The sequence below is a fragment of the Colletotrichum phormii genome (assembly GCF_030913505.1).
Source record: "Colletotrichum phormii strain CBS 102054 chromosome Unknown BDP81scaffold_2, whole genome shotgun sequence".
NCBI classification, from domain to species: Eukaryota; Fungi; Ascomycota; class Sordariomycetes; order Glomerellales; family Glomerellaceae; genus Colletotrichum; species Colletotrichum phormii.
This window is the reverse complement of record NW_026851444.1, coordinates 306,054-316,766: the sequence shown is the minus strand read 5'-3', so window position 1 is coordinate 316,766 and position 10,713 is coordinate 306,054. Positions and strand designations below refer to the sequence as shown.

At 55.8% G+C, this 10,713-nt stretch overlaps 4 protein-coding genes across 4 annotated transcripts; 3 read left to right on the top strand and 1 right to left on the bottom strand.

Moving 5' to 3' along the window:
- Nucleotides 1-626: 626 nt before the first annotated feature.
- On the top strand, nt 627-1,853 carry BDP81DRAFT_457172 (cytokine-induced anti-apoptosis inhibitor 1, Fe-S biogenesis-domain-containing protein; the record flags this gene model as incomplete). Its single annotated transcript, XM_060593256.1, has 2 exons — nt 627-1,419; nt 1,546-1,853. The coding sequence occupies 2 exons, from the start codon at nt 627-629 to the stop codon at nt 1,851-1,853; spliced, it is 1,101 nt and encodes a 366-aa protein (XP_060450239.1).
- A 666-nt stretch (nt 1,854-2,519) lies between these two features.
- BDP81DRAFT_445091 (serine carboxypeptidase) lies at nt 2,520-4,554 on the bottom strand (the record flags this gene model as incomplete). Its single annotated transcript, XM_060591908.1, has 3 exons — nt 2,520-3,875; nt 3,930-4,290; nt 4,412-4,554. 3 exons carry the CDS (start codon nt 4,552-4,554, stop codon nt 2,520-2,522), a joined length of 1,860 nt encoding a protein of 619 aa, XP_060450238.1.
- A 2,090-nt stretch (nt 4,555-6,644) lies between these two features.
- On the top strand, nt 6,645-7,554 carry BDP81DRAFT_457170 (SAM-dependent RNA methyltransferase; the record flags this gene model as incomplete). Its single annotated transcript, XM_060593255.1, has 5 exons — nt 6,645-6,957; nt 7,028-7,045; nt 7,115-7,225; nt 7,289-7,407; nt 7,498-7,554. The coding sequence occupies 5 exons, from the start codon at nt 6,645-6,647 to the stop codon at nt 7,552-7,554; spliced, it is 618 nt and encodes a 205-aa protein (XP_060450237.1).
- Nucleotides 7,555-7,938: 384 nt separating this feature from the next.
- On the top strand, nt 7,939-10,393 carry BDP81DRAFT_79343 (uncharacterized protein). The gene is made up of 2 exons (XM_060596285.1): nt 7,939-8,659; nt 8,730-10,393. Exons 1-2 carry the CDS (start codon nt 8,256-8,258, stop codon nt 10,372-10,374), a joined length of 2,049 nt encoding a protein of 682 aa, XP_060450236.1. The 5' UTR covers nt 7,939-8,255; the 3' UTR covers nt 10,375-10,393.
- Nucleotides 10,394-10,713: the final 320 nt, after the last annotated feature.

Sequence of the window (10,713 nt, the reverse complement as noted above, 5' to 3'; positions counted from 1 at the left end):
TCCACGGCACCCTACAAATCTGTGCCTTTCCCTACCTTGACTTTCGACCATTTCACCGTAAACGTAAGCAATATAGGCGGGATCTGATAAAGATCTGTAGGTAAAGAATCTTGCATCTCCGTCTCAGGCCCGTTTCCCGACGTCCACTTAATTACTACCTTTCCCCCTCCCCTCCCATTACGCGCTCCACGTTCACGACAACAAAACCTCACTTCAACCTCGTCTACCCGACCCGACCAAACCCCAAACCCCAAACCCCCCCCCCCTCCCCGCTGAAATCAACCTGAACCTACGCAATACCGTGTGATAACCCTGCCAGATCACGGTGCCCACCCCGCCGACCCCTCACCCTTTCCACGCTTATCAAGCACCGCCATCCTACAGTACGTTGACATCCCGCTACACAGTTGTGGTTTTTTTTTCTTTCCCGTCCTTCTTGCCATGACTAATCCAAGCAGGAACTTCCTCAAATCAATTCCGCAAAAAGGACGCACTTCCAATATCCATACCAATCTTCCCTACACCTAACGCAACATCCTCCCCGTCTCCCACCGACAAAAACACCAATAGGACCGATCGCAGCAAAACCCTTTCGCACTCCAACAAGAGTCACCCATCTCCCCAAAATGGCGCCCTCCTTCGTAACCCTCGACACAACCCCCGACTTCGACTTCACCCCCTCCACCACAACCACAACATCCGCACCCACGATGCAGCCCTCAACCCGCACCCTCCTCCTCGCGCCCCCCTCCATAGCATCCCACCCCCACAAACTCCAATCCCTCCTCGCAACCCACGACCGCACCACAACAGACCTCCAAATGCTCGACCGCCTCGGCGCCCGCCTTGTCGCCCTCCCACCCGCCGCATACGACACCGTCCTCGTCCTCACAGACGCAGACGGCTCCCGTGTCGAATCCACCGCCCTCCTCGCCGCAGACCGCGGCGCAGTCCTCTCCGCCGTCGCAGAGGCCCTCAAGCCCGGCGCCAGCGTCAGGGCCCAAGACGGCGGTAACCTCGCAAACGACCCCGCCGTCGCGCGCGAGGCCGTTCTCGCTGGTCTCGTTTCCGGGGGTGGTGGTTTCACGAAGCCGGATTACGGTGAAGATCAGGTCGTTTCGTTGAGCTTTGGCAAGAAGAAGAAGCAGCTTGGCGTCTTTAATGGTGATGGTTCGGTCTCCTTGGGCAACGGTGGTGCCGTCTCGCTGAATAACGGCGGTGCCGTGTCCTTGAACAACGGAGGCGCCGTCTCCCTCAACAGCAAGCCCTTCACCGCACCTCCCGTCTCCGCGCCCCCCGCAGGCGTAGGCTTCGTCGACTTCAGCGACGATCTCGACATGGACGACGGCGACGACGACGACCTCGTTGACGAGGACACCCTCCTCACAGACGCAGACCTCTCGCGCCCCATCAACATCCGTACGTTCCCCTCCACAACCTCCACGACCTCCAACCTTCCCCCCCCCCCCCTTTCCCTCAATAGATATAACCCTTCCTCTCTCCAAAGAAAGAAAGCTCAAACTAACATGTACAAAAAAAACACAGCCCCCGAATGCGCCCCCAAAGCAGGAAAACGCCGCCGCGCCTGCAAAGACTGCACCTGCGGCCTAGCAGAGCGCCTCGCAGCCGAAGACGACGCCGCCCGCGCCTCCGCCGACAAAGCCCTCGCGGCCGTCAAACTCGGCGCAGACGACCTCGCCGAAGTCGACTTCACCGTCCAAGGAAAAGTAGGCTCCTGCGGCAACTGCGCCCTCGGCGACGCCTTCCGATGCGACGGGTGTCCTTACATTGGTCTACCGCCCTTCAAGCCCGGCGAGGAGGTGCGGATCCTCAATAATGATATCCAATTGTAACCCGGGGGCACTTCTATCTCTCGCGGAATCCACTTTTACTGTCTATACTCTTTTTGGGGGAGCAACACCATGCGGAGGACTACAACACAACACAAACAAAGACAACGACTGGCGTTTACAAAGTCATGGTATGGGAGGAGCCTGGTACATACAACATATATCCATCTGCAAGATGCAATTTTTCTATTGCAAAGGAGGGTGGGGAAATCAAATCATTGGGTGGCGGTTCATTGGGCGACAAAGTCAAATTGGTACTTTCAAAAGGGCGCTTCATTTTAAGAGAAAGAGGTGTTTAGGCGTAGGAGAGAAATGATACTCCAGTCTAATTGGACTAGAGAAAAAGATATAAATCACTGGCATACCTTAAAGACAAGGCACGATTCGCAAAGGGAAAGCACTGGGAAACTGGACATGCATCATCAGGTATCAGGCCGCAGCCAAATTAAAATAAACAAATTTTCCCTATGGAACATAAAATTCTTCTTGCTCTATCCTTATTCAGACATCACATAAAAACTCCGTTTCCGTGCTGAAGCCTAATGTTCACCCTCTGCCCCTTTGAAAAAAGATAACCTTCGCTAAACTTTCCATGCATTGTTTGAAGGAGCATCAATATTTTCGACCGTTGCCAACCCGAGATATCATTGCAAAGCTGCCGTCGATCCTTTACCGCGCTGAGCGGCTGCCATTTGCTCTCGAGGGCTTCTCATGAACCTCGTCATCGCTATCGCCTCCGACACTGTAGCGGTCCTTATCCATCGTCGGCGTCGTGACGTGCAAATCGTCCAGTTCGCTCTCGTCAAAGTCGCCCGTCTCAACGTCGCGACCAGTTCTCCGGTCACGGAATCCCTCGAGACCACCACGCGTGGCGCCTCTTTGAGTGGTGGGAGGAGTGTTGCCCATAATACCAGAGTAGCCCCTGCGCTTGCGGCGCTCCTTCCAGACGTACCAACCCCAAGCACTCGCTGCGATGATGACAATGATGAGAACAATCTCGCCCGAGCGGTAGTATGCCTTCCATTTCGCATCGTCCAGCTTCTTTTGCGTTTCCTCGTCGTCGGAGGTGCTGTTGCCGATGTTGCCAACCGAAGTAGCGGGGCCGGTCTCGCCATCAAGTCGGGAGTCGGTGGGTGTGCCGCCAACAGAGCTGATGTCGACCTTCATGACACGGTCAAGCATGTCGCGACTTCGGCGAGCGTAGTCGAAAGGCACCATATGAGAAGAGTTGTAGAAGAGAATGTAGGTGAGGTTGCGGGCCTCCTGCCAGAAGCCGGCAGCTTCACCCTCAACGGTCCAGTCGCGGCGAGGAGCCCAGTTGCCGGGAGTGAGCTCAAAGCCCTTACCACCGTTCCATTCCATGTCGCCAATCATCTGCTCGGTTCCCATGTGATTGCAAATAAGATCCTCGGCGCCAGAGAAAAGGACAACGGGGACCTCCTTGAGAAGATCGGGAAGGAAGTCTCTTGATGGTGCTGAGTTGGGAGCTCTGAAGGCGGCACCAACGGCACCGTTGCACTCCTTCCAGCCGGTGTTCTTCTGCGGGTTGATATGCAGGGCGTTGACGACTTCGGTTTTGCGCAGGTAGGGAGTAACGTTGACCAAGTCTGGGGGCCAGTTCATGCCGCATGAAGGGTATGTATCACGGAGGCGAACGTCGTACATGTTGATGCACTCGCGCTCGCCCTTGGAGTTCACCTTGGCCGTCTGCTCAAGCAGACTCTGCAAGACAGCCTCGCACTCGGAGAAATCGACAGTGTTTGTGACGGCCAGCGAGGTGCGGCAAATGCGCCATTGCTGCTCCAACTTGAGCGCGACAGGGGATCCCGTCTCGATGAGTTTCTTCTCGTAGGCGAACTTCAGGTAGGCGTCGTATTGCTCCTTGGGAGAAATCCAAGCGTTGCCCATGATCAGGCCCTTGAGCTGCCAAATGTGCTTCGTGCCAGGCTTCTTGTTTCTCTCAAGGATGTGCTTCGCAATATATGGAATGTGCTGACCAGCGTACGATTCACCGGCGATGTAGAGCTATTTGACTGTTAATCCAGTTCCACGTTCGTCGTCTGTGTCCAGTATACTCACGTCGTCGTGCTCGTACTCGGGGAACATGGCAAACCACTTTTCGAGGAATGCAACAAATTGGTCGGCCATCTCGGGAAGCTCGTGCAGATAGCTATCGGTATCGACGTAACTAAAGCCGGTACCGACGGGGTTGTCGACAAAGAGCAGGTTGGCGAACTCGTTCCATGAGCCGTTGTTGTACTCGAGGTTGTCCTTGTCCTTGACTCGGTAGGGACCGATTTCCATCAGGGCGCCATCCTCGGAACTACATCCTGGACCGCCGTTCAGCCAAATGACGGTGCGCTGCTTGTTGGCGATGTGCTGGTTCTGGAAATGCCAAAAGAAGAGGTTTCCATTGTGTTCGGGTGTTACTTCGACGTGGCTGCGATGAAACGCGCGTCAGCTTTCGATAGCTCTGCAGTTTACGGATGCCTCTTCATTTTCCCCACAGGGGTCTAAGGGTGAAGATGCTGTAGGCGCGGCAGCATCGAAGGACAACGTACCCAGCGTGCATCTTAATGAAAGGCTCCTTGGGTGCGCCGGGCAGTTCGTGGACAAAGTAGTCGGCGGCGCTCTGGGCGGCGACGGCGGGCGTCCATGATGCCAGCGCAAGAAGCAGCGCTGGCACCATCGAGAGGATAGCCATTATGGGGGAAGTGTATGGCCTCCCCGAGGCTACCTGGGTCGGATTAGGTAGATAGAGTTACGGATGTGTTCCAATCCGCGATTTCATAGAGACGTCGTCTTCCCCCAACAATGAAAAGGGACAGAGATACCACAATCCGCAGCAGGACGGACGTGTGTTTGCAGATTAGAATGGTTGTTTGAAGGGAGGGCGGAGGATCGGGAGGGAGAGAGATGGGGAAGGGAAGAGGAAAAAAAAAAGACGATGCGCAAATGCTCAAGGTGCAGTTCGTTACCCCAAGGCGAGAGCGGAAGTTACAGCTCAGACCTGAAATGTGTACTTTCCGTGCCTTCCTGTCCCCGAGTCTTTCCCCCCAGTCGATTCGATTCGTCCTCCCACACCCCGACCGCGCACTTGCCGTCAAATCCTCAGGCTGAGAACCAGTCAGCCAGTCCACCTCAGTCAGACAGTGGCCATGCCGCCATTGAGCAACCCCTGCCTGCCCGCTGTTCCGCCTACCAAAATAGGCTGGCGCAAGTGGAGGGCGAGACTGGGAGGGACTGAGGGAGCGGGCGGGCGTGGCACAGACATGGAAGGAATTGGGGTCCCGTCACCTTTCCTGTTATCGCCCAGCGGATGGTAGCGCAGCCGAATGGTGCCGCAGGGACGACGGAGAGTCCAGGTGCCTACCTCTCTCTGAGCCTGACGTAAGTCTCCAAACAGGGGCTTCTCTTAGCAGTCTAGGTACCTAGACTCCAGACTCTAGACTCCAGACTCCAGACTCCAGGGTGTGTGAAGTCGGTGGCTTCCTCAGCCATTCCAGAGCCCAGGGAGTACTGCTGCCCATGCGTGGCGTCCGCTAGGATTAATCGGGCGCTCAAAGTACCGCGCGTTTTTCATTGTCGACCATCAGTACCGCTGATTCCCGGCTTACTGATTGATTATACTTGTGAATCAAAGTGTCGATAGATCAACATTGGACCAAGGCAAGTCTGTACGACCATGAGATGAACTCGCCGATTCAGCAGAGTGCTGAGTGCCTGAGAACAGAGACCTCCTCCTCCATATTTCCTTGCCTTGGCTTCGTCGATCGAACCCCCCTTTTTTGTTTTTATTTTGCTTGCTTCTCCCATTCTTTACAACTGTCAGACCGGGAGCAACCCGGGATGAGATGCTCATCATGCTCAGGAGCCGTCAGGATACCGGCCGGGTTACATGTAGACACTCATACGCGTGGAACACTCACAATTCCCCTTGGCACCTATCCGAAGCACAGATCGCCCGGATTGCTGGGCTCGGAGAGCCGGCTTATGTAATACGGAGTTGTCGCTACCTTACCGAGTACCTTACCTAAGTACCTACTCCGTACGCGCATATCTCCATCTTTTAGAGCATTGCAACCTGAGACAGCAGCCCGCCCTGTCCGTTTCTCACCCTCCGTCGTCGGTCCCTTTTAATAAGTGCTTGATGATATGAGGACCCTGAGCAGGACGGAAAGAACTCCAGGCCTTCTTCTCACAAGGACCGCTCCCGGCCCCGACACTGAGCCCGTCACGGCATGCTCACCCTATGCAACTCAAAGATGAACAATGCCGAATGATGGTAATGGGACCGAACCGGCACAGCCGTTGCCAAGTGAAAGCCAATTATGCGGAAACCACTGAACAGCTACCTCACTCTACTGTGTAGAAACTACCGTACCTAGTGTAGAAGGTGATTTAGTAGAGGTTATAAAGCCAAAAAAGGCGTAAGAGGCGTACATACTAGGGCACGCCTAGGAGCGTTAAGCATTGCACCTTGCCGCAAAAGGGTGCCCGCGATGGCTTGAAGCCTACTTTGGAGTGAGTGACTACCAAGTGGAGAGAGCGCAGCGGGCAAGCGCCCAGATCTTAGTCCAGGGCAAATTCTCAAAATCAAAATGGACTCCAAAACAAGCGTTTGACCACAAATTTCAGCCCATTTTCACAATTCCCACCCCCATTTCGACACCCCGTTTCTGCGCTATTACGCGGCCTGGCCATTCCACCTGAAGCGAGAGAAACAAAGCAGCCAGTCGGCCCCTGCTACAGTAGCATCAAACACACAAACTCCAGATACACCAAAAAAATAAAATGCCAGGCAAGACGTACATTGTCGAGCACCTCGACCCCGAGCTGGGCCCCTGGTCCGAACTCGAGTACATCGCCATCGCCAGAGAAACCCACGCCGCCGAGGGCACCTTTCTCCTCTCCTCCCTGCCCGCCGGCTTCGTCGCACCCGGAAAGCTGCAGCAGGTCCCGGCCTTCAAGGCCGAGAACCGGGGCGTCGAGGAGCTCTACGCCGCCGACAAGTCCCGCGTGTGTCTGCTCGACCCCTCCGCCGCCAGCGACCTGAGCCCCGAGGACGGTGAAAAATTCGACGCCTTCCTTTTTGGTGGTATTTTGGGTATGTGGCCCTGGTGCAAGTTAATGCTATTATACATTGAACTTTTGCTGATTATCCTTCTTCTCTCTAGGTGATGATCCCCCAAGAGGTAAACTACTCTTTTCACACCAGACCTTTGGTCACATGAATGTTCCCCCCTTCTCACTGACCCCTGTAGACCGCACCTCCGAGTTGAGGAAGAAGGGTTTCGAAGGCAGACGCCTGGGTCCCACACAGATGACGACTGACACGGCAGTCCGCGTCACGAGAATCGTCGTCGAGGAGAAGAGTACGTGCAAACGACCCCCGTCCCCGGTATCGCATAATTCAGTGAGATGCTCACAATTAATAGCACCACTGGATAAGATTCCTTACGTGACATACCCCGAGCTCAAGTTCAGTGAGCACGAGAGCACCGAGATGCCCTTCAAGTACGTCACGGACAAGGACGGCCAGCCCATTATGCCAGAGGTAAGTTTTTCTCACTTTTTGCTTTCTTTCTCATGTTCCCCTGTGCATATTACATGAGATTTGAAATGAACGAGTCTGACATCTTTCTAGGGCATGGTTGACCTCATCAAGAAGGACGCCGATAAGGCGATTGATGACCTCTTTTAAGATACCACTTCCAATTGATCTTCAATGACCGTCATGAAAATTTTGCGTCCCGCGTTTGCGCCTCTTTACTAGACCCTCAGACCTTGGCTATGCTTCAACTCTCACTCACTCACAAAGGCTGGCCGGCATTGACCCGATATCTCAGATCGGTCGCGGCGAGCCTATCTCGCAACGTAGGATCCAGAATCTCGGGCAGCTTGCCGGATCCCGGACGGACGGCCCGGCCGGGCTACACTCGATTTGACCCCGCACAAGAGATCGGCCGTCACCCTCTTCGACTCCGAGGTGAGAGGCTTCATCTGGTTGGCCCATGCCTCGTATCTGGACTGAGCCTCTCGCAACCTGGTACTAGGACTCAGGTCCAGCTAAGCTACCTCACAATTCTCCTGACGTATCTCATATCTACGGGTGAACTCTGCTGTCGCCTTAGTCCTCGCACTCTTGCAATAACCATCCCGCATCGTCCTTATCAATTCGACTTTCCTTTTTCGGCGATTCTAAGCACCTCGAGCTCGGGGTCGTATCCTTGCTCATTGGAGCTTCAATCCCTAATCCGCCATTTCATTAATATCTCGACATCCGCCAATAAACCTCTCTTGCCAAGAAGCTTCCTCACATCCCTCTCCCATACATCGTGACATCTTCCATACCTCATCCCCAGTATATTCACATACCTACCAGCTCACAATAGGCAAACAAACATGTCCCACCCCCAAACAACCTTCCGCCAAACAACCTTCACAGCCCCCTCCCTCCTCCTCACCCGCCGCCTCACCGTCTCCCGCACAACAGTTCACGCCCAACTCGCCCAGCTCCGCGCAAACGGCCAGTACGACTGCTTCAAGCTCGGCTGGCACCCCATCTACGACGATCGCTCGCGCTGGCCCGCGCCCCTGCACCTCTTCTGGGACAGCGACGTTGCGAAATGGATCGAGGGCGCGTGCTACTTCCTCGTGGACGAGTATGATGTAGAAGTCGATGCCGCGGTGCGGGAGCTCGTTGCCATGATTCGCGGCGCGCAGCATGAGGATGGGTACCTTAATGTCCATTTCTCTGTTGTAGAGCCGGGGAAGAGGTGGACGAATGTTCGGGATATGCATGAAATGTAAATCCCATCTCACCTTTACTTACTTACAAAGCACGTGAATGACATGAAGACTCACGAGGTGAACTAGGTACAACGCCGGCCACCTCATCGAAGCAGCCCTAGCACACAGACAATACTACAGAAACGACCTCCTCATGGACCCCATCGAAAAGTACATCTCCCACATCCACCGCCGCTTCGGCCCCGGCAAGGACCAAGTGAGAGCCTACCCAGGCCACCCGGAAATCGAGCTGGCCCTCTTACGATGCTACTCGGCAACGGACAACACCGAAGCCTACGACCTCGCGCGCTTCTTCCTCGAGGAGCGCGGGAACCCGACGGGCCAGGACGGAAAGCACTACTACGACTGGGAAATGGAGCGGCGCGGCGAGCCGCGCTGGAAACGCCCCAACTCGTGGCCCATGGATAGGTCGTACTGGTACTGCCAGGCTCACGTCCCGATTCTCGAGCAGGAGTCTGTCGAGGGGCATGCTGTTCGGGCGATGTACCTGCTCACCGCGGCCGCCGACCTCTTGAATATCTCTCAGGGGAGCAGCAGCAGCACTGGCGACGTAGTACCAGTTCGACCCGTGACCGCTGCATCAGACTGGCTCGCCGCCCTGCGCCGCCTTTGGTCTAACATGGTTGATAAGAAAATGTACCTCACCGGCGGCGTCGGTGCCGTAGCGCAGTGGGAGGGCTTCGGCATCGACTACTTCCTCCCGCAGGGACCCGACGAGGGGGGCTGCTACGCCGAGACGTGCGCTTCGGTGGGCGTCATGATGCTCGCCGAGCGCCTGCTGCACGCAGATCCGGAGCTCAACGGCCGGTACGCCGACGTCATGGAACTGTGCTTGTATAACAACGTCATGACGGCCATGAGCGCCGACGGTAAAGCTTTTACGTACGAGAACCAGCTTGCGAGCTGCGAGGCCGCGCGGAGCGAGCGGGAGGGTTGGTTTGTGTGTGCTTGTTGCCCGCCGAATGTGACGAGGCTTTTTGGCAGCTTGGGCGGGTATCTCTGGGATTATGGGGGTACAAGTGGTGTTGGGGAGGAGGGAGAGAAGGAGGCGTTTGTGAATGTGCATCTGTATACCAGCGCCGAGGTGAAATTCCCGGTCGGAGAGGCGGAGGTGACGTTTTCGCAAAAGTCCAACTGGCCGTGGGAGGGCAACATTCTCTTCCAGCTCAAGGGCGCAGAGACACTCGACCAAACGATACGACTGCACATCCCAGCCTGGGCGACACAGCACGGCCACGTTCTCACCCCTACGCCGCCCGCGGGAACAGCCACGCTCGAGAAGGGGGGCTACCTCCGCCTAGATCCCTCATACACGGCCTCGAACCCAGTCTTCTCGCTCGATATCGGCGGCGCTAGCTTCGCGCCGCGGTACATTGCGCCGCATCCGTACACCAACCAGCGCACGCTCACCCTGGCGCGAGGTCCGATTGTGTACTGCGTCGAGGACGCTGATCACCCGCGGGAGGAGAACCACTTCAAGGATGTGGGTATCAAGAGGGGAACGGTCGTGGAGGAGGAGTGGAGGGTTGATGAGAAGAGCGGAGAGGGGTATTTCGCGTTGAAGACCATGGGGTGGGAACGGTCGCCTGAGGTTCTCGCGAGGGGCGAGGATGGGGTGGAGAGGGAGCTTGTGTTTGTGCCGTTTTACTTTCGGTCGAATAGAGGTGGGAAGGGGCAGATGAGGGTTGGTTTGAGGGATGATGGGAGGTGAATGGGGGATATCTGTATGGAAGTTGGCAAGTGCAAGATTACCCTCTGAGGATGAGTTTATACGAAGGAAGAGCAGAGTGAACCACGGAGGGTAATGTAGGTATCTCAAAGTGAATAAATGCACCAATCTTAACCGAAAGTGAAGTGAAGTCGGGCTCCCACGTGATGCTCACCCAGGCACAACCCTCACCTCACCTCGCTCCTTCCCACCTCTTCCCTCCTGCCCTCCTTCATCCGAAGAACCTGACCACCACCTTCCTACTCAAGGCGCCTATTCACCTCCTCCTATCACCAGCACCCCCGGTCGATTTGGCCGAGTGGTTTCGACTCTGACGCAGAG

What these genes read in the sequence shown, in the direction of transcription:
- BDP81DRAFT_79343 (XM_060596285.1), top strand. Translation starts at nt 8,256, where the DNA reads ATGTCCCACCCCCAAACAACCTTCCGCCAAACAACCTTCACAGCCCCC. An exon ending in GTTCGGGATATGCATGAAAT is followed by an intron (nt 8,660 to 8,729) that starts GTAAATCCCATC and finishes GAGGTGAACTAG; the next exon opens with GTACAACGCCGGCCACCTCA.